Source organism: Harpia harpyja, chromosome 14 (assembly GCF_026419915.1).
Source record: "Harpia harpyja isolate bHarHar1 chromosome 14, bHarHar1 primary haplotype, whole genome shotgun sequence".
Lineage (NCBI taxonomy): Eukaryota > Metazoa > Chordata > Aves > Accipitriformes > Accipitridae > Harpia > Harpia harpyja.
The window spans coordinates 7,501,127-7,522,598 of record NC_068953.1 but is presented as its reverse complement, the minus strand read 5'-3'; the positions used below and the strand labels follow the sequence as shown (position 1 = coordinate 7,522,598).

The window sequence follows — 21,472 nt, the reverse complement described above, 5'->3', positions numbered from 1 at the left end:
ATAAACCCTTCTGTTGTACATGCTGCAAGGATGAATGATTATGGAAGAGGCGTTCCTGGTTTGTATTGGTGTGGGTGGGTGCATGTGTTCATCTTGCTGCAGAGCTGTCAGATTTCTTTCACCATCCTGGCCTGCATGCAGATATAAAACCTTGTTGCATGCTATGTGTTTGAATCTGAACGTGGGAACGGCACCATCCACACGTGCAGCGCCAGGCTTGCATTGCCAGAAGGGTAGCGCGTGTCGGAGCACGCGTGCTGCTGCTCCATTGCATGTCCCTGCACCTTTGGCCTGTGCAAGAGCATCAGCATGTCCTGCGTGCGGAGGGGGTCAGGGGCACTCCAGGTGACACGTTTCGTAAGCAGGTCCTGCCATCTGCATGTGTGTGCCTGTGAGTGTATGGCTGAGCCAAAAAAGGACTTTTTTGTTTTACTTTAAAGGAAATAACTTCGGTGCCACGCTGCTTGCAAACGCTGAGTCTGTTGTGATGGATAAACATGCGGGGCTGGGAGTCAGATTAGGCGTGTTATTGTTGGCAGACCTGGACCGCACCAGGGTTTTACAGGGATGACTGTGTGCTCTGCCGCGGATCAGGGGAGGCCAGGGCATCTGTCCTGGAGCCGTCTCGGAGGCAGCCAGGGTTTTTTCCTGGATATGATGCTCTTAATGCTGAGCTGAAAACACCAGGGACAGCCCTGGTGCCATTGACCGGACTCTGTCAGGTGACAGCTACCTATTTTTATAGTAGGCTTGTGTTTGGCCTCACAAAATATTTTCGGACAATACTACAAGTGCCCAGGACTCATTAGGTGTCACATGTTCCTGCTCTGGAGAGAGAGAGAAAGACTAAAACCCTCCCAAACAGTTGCTCTGCCCATAGGATAAAGAGGATTAAGTCTATATTTGTACCACTGGTCTCGTGTTATTCCTGATCCCCCAGCCCTCAGACAGACACAGGGAGACTTGTTGAATTCATCTTTGCAGCAAGAGCTTTATACAGAAGATGTACATAAGAAAATATACAATTTGATTTCTATATAGAAGACAGAGGAGCTTTCATCCTCTTAAAGGTCATTTACACTCAGTTACAGAGGAATAAATATACATATATTTATATAACTCTTTAGGATTAAAAAACACAGTTAAGTTGCAACTGTGGTATTGTAATAGCCATGACAATAAACCACAGTCATCCTGGTGTCCTGCTAGATCCTCGGGAGTATGGGCAGAGAGAAGAGGAGGGGTGCCCAAGCCAGGCTGCACGGCGCACACCTTCTCCTCTCGGATGTACATGCATCTTAGTAGACCCCACAGAGTGGGAGGGAATCCAGTCTTCAGATGGCTCCAGTTTTGGGGTTTCCCAGTACTGCTTCACTTAAAGGATTTCTGGCCAACCTAGAGAGATTGCTGCCTTTTGGCGTGAAAGGGCAGCTCGGTCTCGGGGCCACCGGTTCTTGGTCTTTGCTTCACCTATCCCCCTCAGCCCTGGCCTGCAGGGACCCCCTCCGTGGGAAGGCAGAGGAGTGTCTTTGCATGGGTTGAGACCAATTTTCCTGATCAAGCAGCTGGGGGAGGGATGCTCCTACCTTCCCGCTTGCTTCCACTCCACTGGAAAGGGAGAGACAGCGACCAACTGGTTGATCGGGGATGTGGGTTATGTTGCCTCTGGGAAAGATGACTGTGTTTTACCGGCAGGATCTAGGTTAGCTTGTCTTAGTACGGTCATGCATAGTTTAGTTTTTAAAAATGCCTCTTTTAAAATATATAGATGTTGGAAAAGATTGAAAAGGTGGATTCCATCCTGCGATCAGCAGAGAAGCGGGGATTTGGAGGAGGCTGGAGGTGGTCGGATATATCAGAAATGTTTCCTGACAGGTAGGAGAAGCTTAAGGAAGGACTCAGAAGTCAGTAGTTTTCTGATGGTTGAAGTGACCGGTCACCAGGACAGGCCATACCAGGGCCTGCTAGGGGAAAAAAAGAGAAGGCCACATGTTTAAGGGGATTTTTCAAGCAGATCTAGCATTTGTCTGCTTATTTTTACAGTGAGCGAATGAAGCCCATACTTGAAAGTGAAGAGTTAGGAGTCAAGGAGCCATTATGAGTTCCCACAGTAGAGGAGATGGGTTACTCCTGTCTCTGACCTCTTCTGCCAACTCATTACGTGACTCTTGAGTATCTCACCCAGAGCATTGATGGTCAGTGAGCGCTTCCTTCATAAAGGAAGAAACCCAAGAGCAAAATTTTCAAGGGTAGTGAATTATTTTGGTGCTCTGGTTCTGAAAATCCAGGGCAGGTAGATTTTTAGAAACTTCCAAGCAGCTTTTCATCTGAAATGTGGTCAGTGACCTAAGTCACTGGTCATTCTTGAAATACAGACCCCCAGAGCTGACATCTGAGAAAGCTGCCTGGCTCTCAAGAGGCGCGCAATGAAGTCTGAGGTACTTCATATTCCTTAAAATCATGCTCACCACGCTGGAGTGGGTTTGTGTGCCTGCTTTTTGGCACTGGCGCCTGAAGGTACCAAGCTTTGTCTTCTGCAAGACAGGAATAAATAGTTTTCTCTTTCACTTAACGCTTGTAAACCTGTTTGAGAGAGTTGGATGGAAGGTGCTATGGAAAAAACAGGTATTATTGTCATGGTTTTCTTACTCTCACCATGGAGGAGTGAACTGGAATTGAGTTCAGGCAGGGAGAGAGGAAGGTTAAGAAGGGCCAGACCTGTAAATAAAATACATTTAAGTATTGTGGTTTAGAAAACTGAAGTTTTTCCATCCTTAGAGCGGAACTTTACCCGCCCTATATGGAACGACTGGTATTTCCACCTCTAATCCATAAAACCTCTGGCACTGTAAGAGAAATAACCACTTTAGGAAGGCGCAGAGCAGCTGGCATCATCCCTGACATTTTGGTCATAAATTTATTTTCTCCATCCTGTTATGCATACCCTTAGTGAACTGGGGACCAAATGGCCATAGCTGGGCTTTGGAATTCTGTCTCGTCCTTTCTGTTATGAAGGGGCACAGTGACAACCCTCGTTCGTACAGTGCAGTGCAGGGTCACTGCACTTTACTTAACAAATGAGCAAAGGTCCCTTTCTCAAGAGCTTACAAACTTGCAGGCTCATCCAAAGCCCTTTGGAATCTGTACAAGCTCCAGACCTATTCCTGGGATGGGGAAAAGTAAAACGCTTGGGATGGAGTGATGACAGTTGTGGCTTTTTTGCTACTCTGCATGCTGAATTTAATGCTCTTGGTAGTTTCCAGCTGCGGAAGGTGTTTGTGTGATAGGTTTTCCCAGTTGGTGTTTGGATTGGTAGATGTCAGCAAGCTCATTGCTCAAGGGAAAGTCAGCCCTGTCTCTGAATCACCTTCTGGCCCAGAACACTTTATTCAAAGAATATTTGCTGTCTTGAACCTCCTCTTCTGGGACACTCATTTGAAGGCATCAGCCCTTGTTTTTAAGTACCTGAGTGTCTTGGATGGGAATTGTAGTTGCTGAAAGGCAGGTGCTTGACTGAGAACTGCTCCTTATGGAAGACGTCTATTTTCCTATGGGCTGGGCAGCCTGGGGCCAGATTTCCCAGCAATGTCCTGCCCTGGATTTCAGACCAGACCCGGAGGACCTTTACTAGGGCAAAAGGATGAGCATCTCTGATCATTTAGAACAGTAAAGCGTGTATGATCCCAGCTCAGGGTAAGAGTGGGCTAAGTCCACCCTTGTTTTGACACTTAATTACATATTTCACCCCTACTTGCTGCCCCAGGCCTGTGTTTAGCCCCATGTTTGTTTTACAGGGGTGACTCCATCCCTGATGCTCCAGGCACATTCTCTGCTCCGGGAGCCCGTGGAGCCCAGTATTGCCAGGAGATGGAGCAGCTCTGAGCAGAGGCATCGGCGGGTGAATGGATGAGCTGTTTTGAGCCAAACCCTAATGTCACTGAAGTCAGAGATAGAAGTCCCCATACCTTTGGCGGCATCAGGGTTTGCTGTAGGTCTGACTAAAAGTGAACCATCTTACGTGTCTAATGGTGGCTTCCCTTCTTGGACCTCTTGGTGGGGAGCTTGCAGGTGCGGAGGGCCGGGGTGTCTCTGATGGATTGCCCCCGGTACTGCGCGGGCGTAGAGCAGGTCTCATCAGTACGGGTGCGATTGCCCTTCAGCCACCTGGGACACGGGGAGAAAGAAGATGGGGAGCTTACAAAAGGCACAAACCACCACGGACATCGCTCGCACCACGAGTGGAGAGGGCTGGGGAGAGAGCTGCTGAGCATGTGTACAGGCTTCAGCACCCTCCTCTTGCCTGGCACAGCTCGGGGGGGACACACATCCGAGGAGACCCCAGGGAATGGAGGGCAGGGAAGGGGCACGTGGTGCCGTACTTGCGCAGATGTGCTAGCTGGCAGTTGCAGTGCCAGGCGTTTCGGGAGAGCGTCAGCGTCTCCATTTTGTCGAAGGGGAAGTTGCGGGGCAGCTGGGTGAGCCGGTTGTTCTCCAGGTGAGCGGTCTTCAGCACGGTCACACCGGCGAATGCGTTGTCTGCAAACTAAAGCACAAAGGTTTACGGTGAGGAACACTGAGTCAGGGAAGGGGACTTCACACCTGAGTGCCTCTGGTCAAGGCTTATAGTGGTGTAAGCATGGAGGGAGCAAGAGGAGAGGAGCAGGGGGCGGTCCTGGCTTGCTGGAAGCCCTGGACACCCGAGAGAGATGTCAGGCTGGTGGGCTCATGGGTGATGAAGTCTTCTGCCTGAAGAGAGCTACGTCCCAAATCCATGTGGGATTGTCTTTGCAGCCACATCCCTAAATAAAGTGAAGTCTGGCAGCCCTCTTTATTTTTGAGCCATACTTCTCCATTCTAAATGAAGATATTTTCTGGGTGTATTCCTTTCCAAGGCTGGAAATCCTCCCAGTGCCTGTTGCCTTGCCTGTCCTGGAATGGCTGAAGGAGGGAGTGTTTGTGGCGTCTGAAGGGGCTGTAGACTTTGGCAGTGCCCGGGGGCTCCAAGTGGAAAGTTACACTTGGCATCTGAGCAGTGTAGAAATAGAGGCAGGCTTCCAGCACCTCAACCTCCTCCGTTTTTTCTCATTTCCAGTGGGTTGTTTGCAAAGGATGCTGCAAGATTTGTCTTTTTTCGATTAACAGGCAGGCTTTAAGGGAGAGCCTCCCTTAAAAAAGCTGCCAAAGAGAGGAGAGAGGCTGTAGACCCGGCTCCTCAGCCCTCTCCTCTCTTCCCTGAGGCCTCCTCCCTGGCTTTCTTCAGCCCACAGTTACTCAGGTTGGAAAGTTTCTTCTTGAAATCAAACCCCTCAACACAAACTTCCTTGGCAGTGATGAATTGGAGAGGGGATCATTGACAAAGCACAAAGCTCCTCTTGGCTATGACAAACCATTTCTCCCCTTCTCAAAGCGGGGGGGGGGGGGGAAGCTTTCTCAAAAGGGTGGAGAGGAGACTCACCAGGTCTACCAGAAGCCCCCCAGTCAAGGACCTGTGCTCCCATTTCTGACCAGAAGCTTGCACTTCAGACAGGACCATCAGGGTGTGTTCAAGCTCTCTAAGCTGAAAAGCTTGACAGAGGAAATGCACTATTTTAAGCTGTGAACTTTTGTCATCTTCCAAATTAAGCAATGTTGGATAGGATTAGAGCTTAGCTAAGAGACTCCCAGGGTCCTGTAACTGTTGGACAGTCAGCGGTGCTGGCCTCTGTGGTCTAAAACTGAGCTGACCTTGGTAGGTTTTACTGTGCTGATAGTGGAGCTACTCAGAGAGATGCTGGCACACCATGCAGCGGGGCGGTAGCCTGGCCATGTTCTGGTTTGGACAGTGGTGTACTGTCTCAGCTGCTCATTCCTCTCCCAGCCCCATGAGAACAGTTCGCATCTGCTGGTAACAGCTGCTGCGTTGCCTGCCAGAGCATGCGTTTGTAAAGAAATGGGTGATTTTTTCCCTTATTTAGATGGAGGATCGCTGCTGCAATTTATTTTGCAATAAATACGCAGAGAGGGATGTACGTAAAGCTTCCAGGATCTGCATTGCCTGGTTTCATGTTGATGTACGTGGTAGGTCCTGGCCCGTATGACGCAGCCCTGCAGGTGACTGGTATGGGTCTGTGATGCTGGTGGGGAAGGGGAGCTCTGTGCTGGAGCTGCAGAGCAGCCCAAGGGCTCTCCTCATTCTGCTCAAGTGCAATATAGGCTGGGATAGGTTTGTGTAGAAGGATTTTGCACTTGATTGGCTTTAAAAATCTTGCAGCCATGCAGGGAACAGCTAAGGACAGTATTTTTGTGAAGGAGAAAGAGCTGCAGTCAAGATGCCAGTGGCATTTAAAGTATTTAGTGGTGATTTCCTAGGTCGTGAGACCTCTGTGATTAGATGTCTCCTAGCAGTGCAAAGTTCGTGCGTGGGCTGTTTGGATATGAGGCCTTTGAGGACTTGAAGAGGAAACTCTGAGCTGGGGTGGGAGCTTTGTTTCCCTGAAAAAGAACGCAAGCCCTAAAGCTGCAGAAGCCACCCCTGTTAGTGCTGACCCCATATCTTACTGGTGTCTTATTGGGCTGTTGGGGAGGAAAGGAGGCATCTGGCCGCAGAAGAGCCTTTAAAGGTCCTGTCCACAGGTGGTCACTGAAAAGAAGGAAGCCTTTTGCTGGCTAGAATCGTTAACCCTTGCTTTTTGGCCAATCCAAGGACACTTAATTCCCTTGAGCACCCCAGCATCATGGGTTAGTCTCATTTCTTCAATGTATAACTTGGGACTCTGATGTATTTACAGCTGGTACAACATTTAAGCTATAATTTTTGACTTGCACATGGTGAAAGTGCCTTAAAACTGAGTCTACCAAAGTGCTGTGACAGCACGTCTAAGGTCTTGCCTAGAGAGGTCAGTGGATTGTTTTCAAGTGTTGAGTTTGCTTGAGTAAGTAAACCTCCTGGAGAGGTTAGTGCTGGGAGTGGACAAGGACTTAAATACTGACTGAGTGCTACCGAGCTGGTTTAGGTAGTGTTGTTCTCCACCTGGGAAAGCTGTAATTCCAGTTTTTGAACATTTTGGGACTCTATATCCCCTTGAAGACTCTGGTGTGTTCTATTCCTGGTAGCTTTCAGGTGACCTGCTCATCCCTGTGAGACACTCTGAGTTGCTCTTTGTTGCTAAGGAATTCTCTTTTTCATCACATCTTCCTGCATGTGAGGGGTGTTGCTTTTCTGTGAAGTCCTAGCCTGCCTTACCTGGATGCCCCTTTGTCTTTGGGCTTCCTGGCAAAGCATCATCCCAGGGAGAACTGTTCTGCTCCAGCTGCAGCACCCTCCCCTTCCAGCCCCGTGGGGTGCACCTAGGTCATCAGGCTGCAACAGGGTGCTGCTGCTCTTGCACCGTGCTTGTTTCTGTTCTTGCACTGCCTGGCACTTTGGAGGTCCTAATGCAAGTGATTCCCCGAGTGTGATGCTCCTGCCTATGGATCATGCTTTCTCCCGGAAGGAGGAGGGGGTTGTTTTGCCATTCGGGCTACCTGAATGTCCCTCCTCCTCTCCAGTGGGAACAGGGCCCCTTTGTAAGATGCTGCGAGAGTTCCTTTTGAGAGAGCATCAATAAACAAACCTTTCTTTGTGATGTGTAAAGTTGGGAGGCACGGGGGGAGGTGAAGGTGAAGGTCCGTATGCCTACCTGTCTGCAAGGCGTGGGTAAGAAACCGCTGCTATTCACAGCCCCTCCTGAGGAGTCTCCCCCTCCCAACCTACAACAGGTACCCAGGCTGAACGAAGGAGGTAGAGCAGGTCAGCTCTGCAAGGTGGCAGTGCCCTTCAGTCCCTTGAGTACGAGGCAGACGCTCGCCTCTCGTCCCACGCCTTGTGTCTGGGATGATGGAAGGTTGCTAATTGTCCTGGAGCACCCCAAATACTTTTCTTAATGACTGATGTCACCTCCAGCTTGGGAGGGAATGTGCTGTCTTTCCAAGGAGTTTGATCAGCTCCAGACAATTTGGTTTTGCATAAAATAACTCAACAGAAGGGTGGAGTACTCTCTCATCCCTTGTCTGGGCCATGTCAGGGGTGTTAGCTGGCCTGTGCCTCGCTGTCTGTGGAGCCTGCAGAGCTGCATCTCCCCTCTCCTCTGCAAGGGAGGGACAGCAAAGCGAGGGCTTTGTAAAGGAGAAGCCCTGTGTTTCTTATCTGGAACAAATGGCAAGAGACTCACCTTCTTCAGTTTCATGTTGTCCAGGTTGAGTGTCTGCAGGTAACGCCCGAAGGACTGGAAGGCATTGTCGGGGATGACCTCAATGGGGTTATGAGAAAGCTTCAGTTCCTCCAGCACTCTCAGCTTACTCATTGCGCTCACAGGATAGCTGCTCAGCTGGTTCTTGTCCAGGTGGAGGACAGCGAGGTTTTCTACATCCTCCAGGGCCCCAGGCAGGAGGTTGGTGAGGGAGTTGTCAGAGAGGTAGAGCCAGCGCAGGTCTTTAGCCCCATTGAAGGCCCCTGGTTTCAGCTCCTGGATTTTATTGCTGCCTAAGTGCAGGATGAAGAGGTTGACAAGAGGAGAGAAGAGCCCTTTGGGTAGGTCTGGGATCTTATTCTGGTCCAGATACAGGTAGGTGAGCTCAGAGAGGTCATCAAAGGCTCCTGGCTTTATGACACTGATCTGGTTGTCAGTGAGATAGAGGTAGACCAGGCTCTTGAGCCCCCGGAAGGCTCCAGTTGAGATCTCCTTGATCCGTGAGCTCTGGAGGTGCAGGGACACCAGTTTTTTCATGTCACGGAAGCCGTTGGTTGGCAGGACCGGGAAGTTGTTCTTTTGCAGGTTGAGAAGCCGCGTTTGCTCAGGCACCTTGGGGATCTTCTGCAACCCCGCGTTGTCGCAGATGACGTGCTGCAGGTCTCCACCGTGACAGTGGCAGCTCGGGGGACATGCCTGCGTGATGGAGGCAAGACATGCCAGTAGGCTGAGGACACTGAGGAAGAAGCCTGACCGATTCATGGTCAGATCTGGAATTAGTGTGGTGGGAAGAGAAGCAGCAGGAGGAGGAGGAGGGAGATGGGTGGGAGAGAGAGAAACTGGGTTTGCAGCATGCTGAACACAGCCCTATTTATAATGTTATTAAAAAGCAAAATCCCTTCCCACAAACCGCAGGCAGCAGCCAGTTGGAAGCAACTGGCTTTGGGAACTCACTGTGAGCTTAACCCCTTGGCACCAGGCAGAGGAGTGTCCGCGGTCCTGCCTGGCCCCACTGCCGAAGTGACTGTGCTGAGGTAGTTTTCCTCTCTGCAACAGGGAGGCAAATGGTCAGGAAGAAGAAACGCAGACCTGCTCTGTGGGGAACTTCTCTGGTCCCTGCTGAGCCAAGCGGGGCCCAGATTTATCAGTGGGGGGAAAAACAACCTGTTTTGGTTCAACGGCATGGCAGGGAGTGCTGCTCTGCTCCGCAGCCACCTCGTGCTGAAGCTTTCAGCAGGCTCCTGGGCTGTATTTAGCCTCAGCTGGTTTGGGGAGAAGCACCTTGTCCTGTTATCAGAGGAAGGTTTTTGGGGGGTCTTGTCTTGCTGATTTCAAAGGAGTTTGCCTGAGGAGGGGTGGGAGAAGATGGGAGCAATACGGGGTCATGCCAAAGGCCAACAGCGCTGTAGTTGCTCTTGCAATGCAAAATTTTTGAAGACTTCCAGATCTAGACTGCACCTAAGAGTTGGCCAAGAAAGGGAGAGCAAAGACAGGCTTAATTTCTGCTGTGTCTTTTCCTACGAGCGGTTGAGTGTGACACATCCATGGTCATGGTCAGGAGACCTGTGTCTGGGTTTTTTTCTCAGCCCATGGCACTGTGGAGCAGTGGCTGTTGCCTTCCAAGAAGAGATGGGGCAGTGGCACATGGGGCTCTGGGGAAGCAGCGGGGCATGGGCTGGTGGATATGAAATGCTGGACAATGGTGCCCTGCTGCGTGCCTGGCTCAGATGAGGTGGATGGCAATGCCTGCGGCTCTGGAGACAAAGCTGTGGGCAGTGGTAAAGGGATGGTGAGGTAGCCAAGTGAGGAAATCACTGCTGGAGCTGGGACTAGGGTCTGCCTTGGCTCCTGTCTTGGGGTAGCAGTGGGAAAGGTGAATTAACAACACGGGATGTCCTTTGTTCTCCCGATAGAGAAGGCTAAAGCAAAGCGGTTAAAGCCCCAGCGCCTGCTTCTGTGAGTGTGAAGAGAGAGATCCAGGGGTTGTGGGGTGGGGTTTGGAAGTGGAACATTTTGAACTGATTTCCAGCCAGTTCCTGGCCGCAGCAAACAGCTGAGAGCTGAGCACATAACTGTGAGCTTGTTGAGATTTCTGCTCCTGAGGCTGGCTGCAGAGCCCCAGCGGAGCTTTTGCAGAGGCGAGACAGGCTCAAGAAAGGGAGGAAATCCAAGGGCTGACTTAGGACACAGACTGGCTTATTCACTGAGATTTCTGGGTTTTTCCATTGTTGCAATGAGGAATTAGCCAGCGCCGCCGAGCATGCTCCGGACGATGTTATGCAAACTGCCTGGCAGCCCGCGCTCTGGTCAGCAGCTGTCAGTCTGAACGGTGTTTTCATTGCATGACTAATTTGGGGGAGAAAAGGGGCTTCTGGGGTGTGAATGTAGGTTCCGGGGAGCCTGTGGGGCAGGTGGGGTTGGCCAAATGATGGTGTAATGTGGGCCCTCGGTGCAAACCAGGCCATGTCAGGCTTCCAATGTTTGTCAGCCCTGAGGTGCAAAGTCCTGCTGTCAAGCAGCTGGGGCCTTGCCACTCGCCTCAGTACCAAGTGCTTCTCCTGCCTCATCTCTGGAGAGATGCTCTGACCATAGGAGCTCCAGGCTTCTGCTGGAGGGACCTCCTGCAGGACTCACTACTGTAGTTACTGTAGGACTTAAAACTCTTATATCAAAACAATGGTATTTTTGCTTGTGCCTGATTCAGTAGGCACTGCAATGGTCATGCACGTGCTTTGATCTCTGGAGTAGCTCTTCGAGTGCTTCAGACAGGACCTTTGAGACAGCAAAAGAGAAGGTAGACAGAAGAACCCTCTGTGTTTTCCTCCTTTGTCTCTTCAGGTTGATCAGGACTGACAGTGCCCCTTAAGTGTGTGCTGCTCATAAAGCTCAGACAGGGAACTGGGTGAATGATTGGAAAAGAAAAAAATTCCTCTAAAGCATCGTCTTCTATCCACTGATTGATTTATTTTCTTTCTCTGAGCAGGTTCAACCACCTTAGTCTTACTTGTAATCATTTGATGAACAATTCCTGCAGTTATGTACCAGCTATACAGTTGCAAAAGCAACTGATGGGTGAGATTTAAAATCCAGCCTGTTTGTGCTGGACACTGAAGCTGGGCAGTGTATCTGTGTTCCCTCCCCAAGTCCAGCTGATGTCTGATACTTCGTTTTCCCATCCTCTTGCAAAAAATACCCGCTAACAGCTTACCGCTTCTGCAGTGATTTCTGCCAGTGTGGGTCAGATTGGAGCAAAAAGCTGGTGAGGGCCTTGCAAGCTTCATCCATAAATACATCCCACCCATGTGTATTTCTGGAACAAGACCCTTTTCAGAGGTTATACTGCCCAAACCTCAAACCATCTTCTCATCTTTCTTCCTCTGAGGATAAATTTCCCTTTCTTCTACCCTTTATCTCTTTGCTACGGAGACTGCAGATTTTTGGGGACGGGGACGGTCTCTCTGCAGGGATGTGTGTGCTGTGGCTGGAGCAGGCAGGCTGCGGACAGGGGTAAGACCCATAGCTTCCTCGTGAAGATGCCGTGATGTAGCTGGATGATGCTGGAGCAAGGTGGGAAGCTGTCCCTACCCCAAGGGCTCCCGCCAGCCCAGTGCCTGCAGCTGAGGTTAGGTGGATGCCGGGTTATTTTTGGTCCTGTGGTAGGGTGGCAGCAGGGCAGTGCTACTGGGGGAAAGGTGTCTGCTTCTCAGCTCCATTTCTCCAGGCACAAATGTTGAATAAAAGGAAGTTCTTTCCCCTAATGTTTTTTGATTTCCACGCCTCGGTGAGCACATTCCTGTGGTGGGAGCTGGTTGGCATCTGCCGCAGCTGGCACCTCGCCCCTGGGCTCCTGGCTGTTTGTGTTTTGAGCTGCTTGCTGGCAGGGTCTGGTCTTCCCACACCGGGTTTTGCAGCCCTCGACTGGCCAGCAAACTTCCAGCGATCCTCAAAAGCTTGCCTGGGTCCCGCTCGTGGGTGGCTCGCAGTCTGGCAGTGACAATGGCAGCAGTGTCGGTGTTCCCTCTGCTGCGGTGGGATACCGCAGCGAGCTGGGTCCCGTCCAGCCCCCTACCTCGCAGGTCCCCTGGGACTGGTGCTGCTAGGACATCGCAGAAGAGGCAGGATTATCCTGCCATCCTCTCTTTCTTAATTGATTAACAGTTCTGCAAACATTACCGAGGCCTGGTAATTTGCAGATGCTGGACTCCCCTCCTCTCCTTCGTGGAGGCATTGTGGGCTAAGCAAATAAATACAGTTTTTAAAACAGTATAAATGTAGATTTGGGGTGTTTCTTTGGTGCTGCAGGTCAGAGCTGTTTTGATACAACATTGGAGATGGTCTTTTCCATGTTTAATCTTTGTTAGTACTGCCAATTCTGGTATATCAATACAGCTGCACGTGCGTTACGTGAAAATATTCCATTGCTTGCCTAAGCCTGATTCTGTAGCTTTTAAGGGGATCCAGATCTAGTTTTGTATGTCAGTGCGCACTAGCAATCACCTTCTTGAAGTGGCACCGGTGTAGCTGGCCTTGGGGTCCAGGCTGGAGGCGAGGGCTCAGGCAGCTTGGGGGGGTGCCCCGGGGTGCCCATGCTGTCCCCCTTTACAGCCCGCACAGCACCAGCCCTGCGGAGCTGAGCCCCTGGCACTGGGTGCTGGGGAGGGAGCAGGCTAGGGGAAGGTGCAAGCTCTGCAGTGTCCCAGGGAGGTTGTCCCAAGCGTGGAGCACCCTCCAGGCAGTGTGTGAGGACACCTGGTGGGTGGGCAATGAGGAGCCCCAGAGGATCTCCTGGGTCCCGTCCCCCCCGCTTCCAGGCTGTACCTGAGAAATCCCTGGCTTTTGGTGATGTGCAAGTATCCCATCAGCGACAGTGGTATCTGGGGCTCTGAGTTCAGACCCAAGTTATCGTTTCTATTGGACATCCTTGAAGGGTACCCTTCACTGTGGTGTGGGGACCCAGGCTGCTTGTTGAGCTGGAGGAGGTGGTGATGGGTGCACCCCCTTCCTTCTGATGGTTTTCTTCCACTGTAGCACGGCCTCCACCCATTGATATGTTGCCAGTTTGGCTCCCCGTTGATGTCCACCCACCCTTTCCTTCTGTCTGATCCCAGCAGCTGCTGCATGATGCTCTTGGCCTCTCCTGTGAAGCTCTCCCAGCCCTTGCTGCCTCGCCCCAGCCCTGCCGTGTCCACCTTGCAAGGCACCGGGCATCCCCCAGCAGCCCGCTGCTCTGCCCAGGGCTGCTGTCCTCTCTTTTGCAGGCTCTGAAGAAGACAGGAGCTTTCTTCCCTTGCAGAACACAACTGATCCATGCAAGACTTCTGATTTTTCCCAAATGCTCCCCAGCTGGGAGTCCCCCCTGTTCCCAAAATGGAAAATCGGCTCCACACGGTGACAACTTCCCTACTTGCCCTTGGCCAAAGTGAGACCTCCCCATCCCATCCCACCTCATTTTTGGGGAAGACCTGACGAGTAGGTGGTTTCAGTAGCTGCAGAAGCTATGGGAATGTGCTGTGAGAACATTTAAAATGCACCGTGGAAGCAACAAGGTCCTGGACTTCCAGCCATGTCTTTGGTGGGAGCTGAGCTCTCCAAATCTGTGGGGATGTTACCTTTGCCCCTAGGTTTTTGCCAGGTTTCCTTCTCCAGCAGCTTTGAGCATCCAGGTACCCCCAAACCAGTGGTTTTCTACCTTTGCAAGACGCTTTGTCTCTGCATATTTCCTCTCACTTTTTGCTTTTCATTCCACCTTTCCTAAATACATTGGCACCCAGCGCCAGGGAGGATGGAGTTAATTACATAGCAAAGACCTTTTATCAAGCTTTGGATAAACCAGTAAGTAACTGCACATGCCTTTGCTGGTTGCCACCGGGCAGTGCTTCTGAAATGCTGGCAGGACTGGGGAAATACTTGCAAGCCTCAAGCCTTCTGCTCAGCCTGGAAAGAAGAGAGGCAGCTTTAACTCCAGACCACGAGGAGCAGCTTGTCCTGACTGTACAATAACAGGAGGCTCATTTTCAGCGGCAGGCTTCTGGCCCGGGCAAGCTGGGTTGCCATTTTTGCAGTGGCCTCCTCCTGAGGCAAAGCCATTGCGTGCTACAACACAAAGACAGTGCTTTGGGCACCTGATATTTTGGGGAACTTTTTAAGGCCCATCCAAACTGGGACTGTCTGGCAGCTCTCCGGGTGGGGAGAAATGCCAACAGGGTGGCCACCCTTGGAGGTTTGTCCTACAAGACCTGCTTGTTTGTGTCCTGATGTTTTTGACACAAAGATGGTACTGTTGCTGGGCAAAGAAATGAAATCTCGGTGTGACATAGGCTGGACATGATCAGAAGTTGTTTTTTGCAGCAGCAAAGTTGACCCAAAGGTTAGGGAATATTCCAATATAATTTGGGATAGTGGGACGGCTCCAAAGCAAGGAGACACTTGTCCCTAGAGGACAGCAAAATTCAGGGTGATCTTGGTAGTGAGCAGCTGAGTGAGGGAAGATTTGTTGCTCAGTTGAGAATGATTTTGAGCTGGCTGTGAAGGGAAGGGCTGGGGTTGACTTTGGTGGAGATATCTGAGGCAGACAACCCACTCAGCACGGGTTTAGGGATAATTAGATCCATCCGGCATCTTGCACTGAGAGGGGTTCAAAGGGCCTCTTAGAGGTCCCTTAGCACATCTCTTGGGTTGCCAGTCTGCTTTCTGTTGTTCATTATGCCCCCTTTGAAGTCTGAAATCCCTATTATTTCATGGTCAATTTGCTTCTTTTTTCTGAGGCCAATATTGTCTTCAGCGAAGCTCAATTTCTGTAGGTTTTAGTTTGGTGGTTCAAGCCCTGCCATCATCTTCCAGCGTGGCATAACCAGAGGGTGGTGACAAGGGGCATGAAGATCCTCCCTGAGCATTGTTCAGGTCCAGGGGAGTTTCTTCCAAGGACCTCATGCCCTCCTGCAGCCCTGACCTTCTGCTCCAGTCCCACCCAGTATAACCCCACTTGGGGTACTGGTGGTACTGAAACCAGCCTTTTTCATCACAGCCTTTCAGCAGTAGTAGAATGCGGAGGGAAGTGCGTGTTTTTATTGCTGTTGAATGCTGGGGAAAACCGAGGAGCGGAGAGCTGATGCGACTCGTTCCAAGTTATGCAGTAAATAAGCGGCACGGTTGGGAAAAACCCAGGGTCTTAAGAGTCCCTGCTCTTCCCACCAGATCAGTCTGCCTCCCAAATGTTTACTAAAAAGACTGGAGTCTGATTGTTTTTACTTTATTTTTAATTTTTAGAAACTTCCTTCTTTGGGCTGTTTTGCCTGTTCCACAGTGGCCAGTGTTTAAACAGCACTAGCAGGAAATGTTTTTGAAATGTGTTTTAAAAAACACAGTTCTGCTAAGATGTTCTTTTTATTCCCGGTTTAGACAGAGGCTTAGGATTCACAAGAATGAATCTCTTGTCAGTAGGAGTAAGGTAGGCAGCAGTTTGTTTTGGAGCTGTCCTTGTCATGGCAGGACTGATCCGCGTGCTGGGCATTGGGGGGTCACTTGTGGTCCTCACGGTAAAAAAAGGCTTTACAGTCAATTATATTCTGTACTCTCTTAGCTTCTTGCAAAGCCAAGGGTCCGAGCTGGACTCCTTGCCTCTGAAAAGCTGTGCTTTGACACTAGATATAGCTCCAGTGGAAATTATGGAGCTGATGCAGAAATTATTGGGTGAGGTTTTCTGGCCTGAATTATACCAGATGACAAGGCTAGATGATGCTAAGTGTCCCTTTGGGTCTTGAAAGCTATGAATCTTTGTGGATATCTCCAAGCTTAAATTGGTATATGGGGTTTTGTGGAAGCGTTGTTTCATCTCGTGCATCACGAGCTGCGGCTGGGCTGGGACGATGGAGCCGTTGAAGGATGCTCCACGCGTCAGATGAGGGTCAGGAAGGACAGCAGCGCTGGTGTGAGGGCTTGCTCCAGCCACTGCCTCAGTCCTGGGCGTGCAGATGGGGAAAACGCTATCCCAAGAGAGAAATGCTATCTTGGAAAGGTCAGGAGCAATGTCCTGGTGTCTGGCTGCAGAGAGCGGTGCCAGTGCAGGCAGGCTGGGAGGGGAAGGCAGCGATCGGGCAGCAGACTGAAGGCTGGAGGTTCAGACCCGCGTTGCTCTCTGGGCTGAGTCGGAAAGCCCGTTACTTGAGGGTGTGAGGGTGTTTATGGGGACAAGCCGCTGGCCAAGGCATGGACAGCCAGTGCTTGGGGTACGCGGCAGGCTGCCAGGCATCTGGAGGAGCCTGGTGAGCCGCGGCACCCGCAGCATCGTCCTGCCAGGGAGCTGCCTGCTGCTGTGTCCAATTAAACTGCTGGAGCGACCCGGAGAGGCAGAAAGGGTTGACTCAGGGCTTGGCTGGGATCCTGGGACCAACATTGCAATTCATCCAACAGAGTAAAACAAAAAAAACAAAGGCGCTGGGATTTTTAATAAGTGTTTAAGATCTTGGATTTGTGTCTCGTCAGTCATTTGATCCAGCCACAGGACTCGTATTAGTGGGTGGGAGAGAAATTCTGTCTGAGCATTAGATGCTGTAGGTTTCCACCCTGGCTGGGAAGCTATCATTGCGTCTGGTAGGAGAAGCCTATTTACAGTCGCTCCCTCTGGGTTGCCAGGCTCCTAGCAGAGCAGTTTGCACCAGATGGTCCTTGCAGCATCCTGGAGACTATCTCCTCCAGATTCCTGGCTAAGAGGAGGCTCCCGCAAATCTCCATCTCAGATTCACGCTGACCCCGGTGTAGTCAAACAAGAGCATCAGCCGTTATGACAGACTGTGCCCAATGTGAGATCCTTCAGCAGCCCCGAGCAGCAGAAAGCGCCAAGTGCTCCCACCAGTATTATGTATAGGTCATTCAGGATATGTGCATGTTTTTTCAGGATGCCTCTTCGTAGTCCCTTGCAAAGTCCCTCGTTAATTTTGGGTGCAGCGCCTGGAGTTTGGTGAGCGCCGTGCAGAAGCCCTGACTGTGCAGACGTGCCCTTGCAGCCAGCGATGGAGCCTCGGCATTTGCTCCAAAGGCATGACCCAGATCTGGGTGCCAAGGGTGTAGGAAGATGGTTGGGCCCTGTTGCAATTCGGTGGGTCAGAGCTGCTCACGTGTCAGCCTTTGAAGATCTGGAGGAGAAAGGAATGAACTGCATTGGCCTTTTCCCAGCCGTGCTCTGCCAGCAAAGCAGCTACCAGTGACATTAGTGGGTGGGAGAGAAACCCTGCCTGATGACATACAACATGCTGAGCGTGTTAGAGAGACCAGAGCAGTGCTCCAGCATGTCCCACCACTGAAACACAGCTCCCAAGAGCTGGAGATGAAGCAGCAATTCCGGTGATGGTGCTCTCGGTGCAGCTCAGAGCTGCCCGGAGCACCTCCTGCCCAGCTCCTGCTGTCTTGGCAGGCCACTGAGTTGGGCATAAGGAGCTGGAATTTTCCTCTGAGGAGAAGTGACCTTCAGCTGAGGTGACTCAGAGCCTGCCGTTGGGATTAGCGGTGAGGGAGGTTTAGCAGCGAGAAGCTTTTGTCCTACTGTGAGGCTTTCGGTCTGTAAGTGCAGCTGCGCCGAGCGTTGTGCAGCCTCGTGATGCCTTTAGGAGGGTTACAGGAGCTGATGTCTGCACAAAAGGATCTGGAGCAAGCAGCCGTGCTGCAGGACACGTGGTCTCCCACAGGAGCCCACTGCTGGCTCCAGGGTTTTTCCAAAGCAATGTCCGATGTGCTCTGAGCTGTAGGAGATGAACTCGGCACCTTGAGTAGATGGCTGCAGGGGCACCAAGGCAAGATCAGTGTCTGGCAGAGATGGCAGGGAGTCAACTTGGAGAGACGCAGGTTAAAAAAGAGGAGGGCAAACTCTGGGGTCCTCCAAGAAAAGCAGTTGAGGTGTCAAAAGTACAGGACACCCAGAGTGTCGTGGGTGGTGGGGGTCCAGAGCACAGTGATGGAAGCGAAGGCGGCCGTGGCAGGCAGGTGCAGTGCTGCTTTAGCTCCTGTCTCTCCAGGACTCTCTGGCAGAAGTGTCTGGAGAGCCCCAGCCATGGGCCAGGAGAGCAGTGCTTGCCTGTGACCTGAGTGACTTGTGAGAACATCTTCCTCCCATCCCGATCTCCCCTGTGCTTGTCGCTAGCTTCATCTCTCCCATGCCTGGAGCTGTGCAGTCCCCTTTCCCCTTGAGGCATGTGTCTCTTCTTGTGTTTGCAGGTTGCTTATGGGACCACAGAAAACAGCCCTGTCACCTTCATGGGATTCCCCAATGACAGTATTGCCAGAAAAACGGAGACAGTGGGATGCGTCTTTCCCCACACAGAGGTGACCATGACTCTCCCCACCTGCTCCAGGTCCTCTGCCTGCAGCAGACCTCAGCCCATCCTCCCTGCCTGGTGCTGGAGTCGGTGCATGCCATCATGTTTGGCTTAGACATCCCCTCCTAAGCTCTTCTTCTTTTCCACTGCAGGCAAAAATTGAGGATCCAGAAACAGGGCAGTCTGTGCCTCTGAACACTCCTGGGGAGCTTCAGATCCGTGGCTACTGTGTCATGCTGGGTTACTGGGACGACCCAGCAAAGACGAGTGAAGTGGTCACTGCCGAGAGGTGGTACAAGACGGGGTGAGTCTGGAAACAGCCTTGCTCCTCCTGATCTGTCCTGCCCGGTGATGCTGGATGGGGACGGGTGTGTACAGGAGTGCCTTGGCTGTGATTTCCAAACTAGGGAAAACTGACCCAATTTAGCCCTCTGATCTGTCCGTGAAACTTCAGAACAGCTTTTAGCACAGAGCCCTTGGTGCCAAGTGCCCCTGGAGACGGGGATAGTCACTTCACTACTGGTGCTATGGAGGGGCTATGGGGGTACACTGCAGGGGCAGGAATTGCTTCCCCCCGAGCCCTGATCTTTGTGTGGACGCTGCCGATGGCAATGTCCAGCTGTAGCAGGAGCTCTTTGATCTCTTCCATGTGTTCAGGTGGCATCTCAGCCGTTATCCTCCCGATACCCTGACCTGGCCTCCAGACCAGGCTGGGTAGGAGCATCAGCCATTCTTCCACCCAGCTGGGACATGACTAGGAGTGTGGTGTCGTTGCAGGGACCTTGCGAGCCTGGATGAACATGGCTACTGCAAAATTATAGGCCGTTGCAAGGACATGATCATTCGGGGAGGAGAGAACATCTATCCAGCAGAACTTGAGCAGTTTCTCCACACCCATCCCAAGGTTGAGGAGGTCCAGGTGAGCGGGAGGGAGGTGGGGTGAGTGAGCAGCGATGGTGCCTGTGGTGGGAAACCTGTACAGAAAGCTGCTGGGATGCTGCTCGGGACCTGGTTGTCTTCCCCTGTTTTCAGCATCAACTTTTGTGTAATATGGGTTGGCAAGCAGGAAGGAGAGGCTCATGGCAGGCAGAGCTCCTGGCATGGGGCACATCAGTTCGGGCAATCCTCTCGTGCACCAGCAAAGCAACCATCTGCAAAGTAATGACTGTCATTCTTCTTCGGTTTTTAAACTGCCTGTTCACTTTCATAGCTCCCTCTGAAATGCTTACTTGGAAAGCAGTCTGAAAGGACAGTTTTTACTCATAATTAATTACTAAACTCCTAAATCCAAAAAGACTCCTCCAATGAGTCCTTGGAGGTGAGGAGTGAGACTTAGTTTCACCCCTTCACAAGACAGCAATGATTTGCAGCATCGAGCAGCTGCTCCCAATCTGCTGGGATTGTTCTCCTCCAGGTTTTGTGCCAGACAAGTTTCCCCATAAATAAACCAGTTATTTAGTCAGTGTTGTGCCTGTGCCAGGCTAGCATCTCTCCTTGGAACAGTCCCAGTGCAGATGGGTTGCAAACCAGCCTTGTTTATGTAGTTTCTAGGGCTTTATGTCACTCCTCTGGACTCAAAAGGATCGACGTGTCTCTAGGATTCTGAGATACCAGTTCAAGGCTGGGAATGACAGTAGGACTCTTGTGAAATAGTGTGAGCAAACTTTAGAGAGAGATCAGGCTTGGGAAGCCCATCTCCTGGTGTCACAGGCAGTGATCCATGAAGATCTGTGATTATAAGGGTTTCAAATAATCCTTTAATTCAACTTCATCCCTCTCCTGCTGTTCTGTCTGGAGATCCCAAAGCACTTGCAGCAGCCTCCCAAGTCTCCCTGTTGGTTGTGAAACCTGTTGCCCCATTTTTTTGGGGAAGCAGAGGCACACAGAGGGACGATAGGTCCATGTTGCACCCACGATGAGCTGCTGTCTGGCTGCTCTGACTCAGCCCTCACTCCAGTGACTTAGCAAAATTGAAGGAAGGTGCTGGCATCCGGATGCCCAGCCTGCTCTGCCACTTTTCCTCTGGCCAAACAGTTGGGAAGTCCTTCCAGGAGGGCTCGATGTCGTGTAGAAAGCACCGGTGGGATGGTCAAGCAGCTCAAACTGCCTTTACACAGCCCCACGCCACAACTCCAGCATCCTGTGATATGGGTTCGTGCTGTGGGCCAGTACATTTACCCTGTGGGAGGAGAGGGAAGTCCACAGGGGTCACGCCATCCATCTGTCCCAACCAGGTGGTTGGTGTGAAGGATTCGCGGATGGGAGAGGAGATCTGCGCCTGCATCCGAGTGAGGGCTGGGCAGGACTGCACCGAGGAAGAGATTAAAGCTTTCTGCAAAGGGAAGGTGGGTCCCCCAGTCCTCAGTTCCCTGCCAGACCAGTACACCCGGCAGCTGCTGGGGACGTGCCGATGAAAGCCCAGGGATTTAGAGCAACCGGGGATCAAGCCCTGGGAGTCCCAGCTTGGGTAGTACCAGCTGGGCTGGCAACACTGTTCCCGGCAGGTTGCGTAGCGGTTGGTTTTCTCTTCCCAGATCTCCCATTTCAAGATCCCGCGGTACGTTGTGTTTGTGGGTCAGTACCCGCTCACCGTCTCAGGCAAGGTAAGAGAGGGGCTGGAGCAGGGCAGGAGCCCTGGCCTCCTGTCCCGTCTCCTGTCTGAGTCTCTCTTCCTCCTCCTCTCTGCACTTTATTCCAGATTCAGAAATACAAGTTGAGGGAGCAGATGGAAAACCACCTTCAGCTCTGAGCTTGGGAAGGCAGAGCAAAAACCAGGATAAATCAGCCCCGCTTCAGCCAGCTTTGCGTCTGCTTTTCACCTGTGCCTTGGGCTACGCAGTGGAGACCTTCTCTCCCTGACATCAGGCTGATGGCACTTTTAGTTAATAAAACAGAGCGCCTTTTTTTCCCAGTTGGGTTTGTTTCTTTGCCAACAGAAATACTGTGGTGTGAGGAAGG

The 21,472-nt window shown here is 51.6% G+C and overlaps 2 protein-coding genes across 5 annotated transcripts in view; one reads left to right on the top strand and one right to left on the bottom strand.

Annotated features, from left to right (window-relative positions):
- The window catches only part of ACSF2 (acyl-CoA synthetase family member 2), a 37,868-nt gene extending 16,443 nt beyond the window's left edge, over positions 1-21,425 (top strand). For both annotated transcript variants that reach the window (XM_052808720.1, XM_052808721.1), the window contains exons 11-16: positions 18,414-18,521; positions 18,667-18,818; positions 19,292-19,433; positions 20,749-20,859; positions 21,049-21,117; positions 21,213-21,425. In XM_052808720.1, coding sequence (XP_052664680.1) covers positions 18,414-18,521; positions 18,667-18,818; positions 19,292-19,433; positions 20,749-20,859; positions 21,049-21,117; positions 21,213-21,263 — 633 coding nt within the window. In that variant the 3' untranslated portion in view covers positions 21,264-21,425. The remainder of the gene's footprint in view (positions 1-18,413; positions 18,522-18,666; positions 18,819-19,291; positions 19,434-20,748; positions 20,860-21,048; positions 21,118-21,212) is intronic.
- Positions 972-9,079, bottom strand: CHAD (chondroadherin). Of its 3 annotated transcripts, none has more exons than XR_008238352.1 (4): positions 8,190-9,079; positions 4,380-4,543; positions 3,966-4,164; positions 972-1,964 (listed from the first exon to the last, which is right to left on the bottom strand). XR_008238352.1 is itself a non-coding variant. In XM_052808724.1 (4 exons), exons 1-3 carry the CDS (start codon positions 8,967-8,969, stop codon positions 4,023-4,025), a joined length of 1,086 nt encoding a protein of 361 aa, XP_052664684.1. In that variant the 5' UTR covers positions 8,970-9,077; the 3' UTR covers positions 972-1,964; positions 4,019-4,022. The 3 variants fall into 3 exon arrangements, 2 of the variants coding, with proteins under 2 accessions (XP_052664684.1, XP_052664683.1); XM_052808724.1 differs by having other exon boundaries at positions 4,019-4,164; positions 8,190-9,077; XM_052808723.1 differs by having other exon boundaries at positions 972-1,961; positions 4,019-4,164; positions 8,190-9,076.
- Positions 21,426-21,472: the final 47 nt, after the last annotated feature.

Coding starts and splice junctions, on each gene's coding strand:
- CHAD (XM_052808724.1), bottom strand. CDS start 8,969: ATGAATCGGTCAGGCTTCTTCCTCAGTGTCCTCAGCCTACTGGCATGT. Junction 4,544..8,189: donor ACAACATGAAACTGAAGAAG/GTGAGTCTCTTG, acceptor TTTGTGCTTTAG/TTTGCAGACAACGCATTCGC. Junction 4,165..4,379: donor CAGCTAGCACATCTGCGCAA/GTACGGCACCAC, acceptor CCCGTGTCCCAG/GTGGCTGAAGGGCAATCGCA.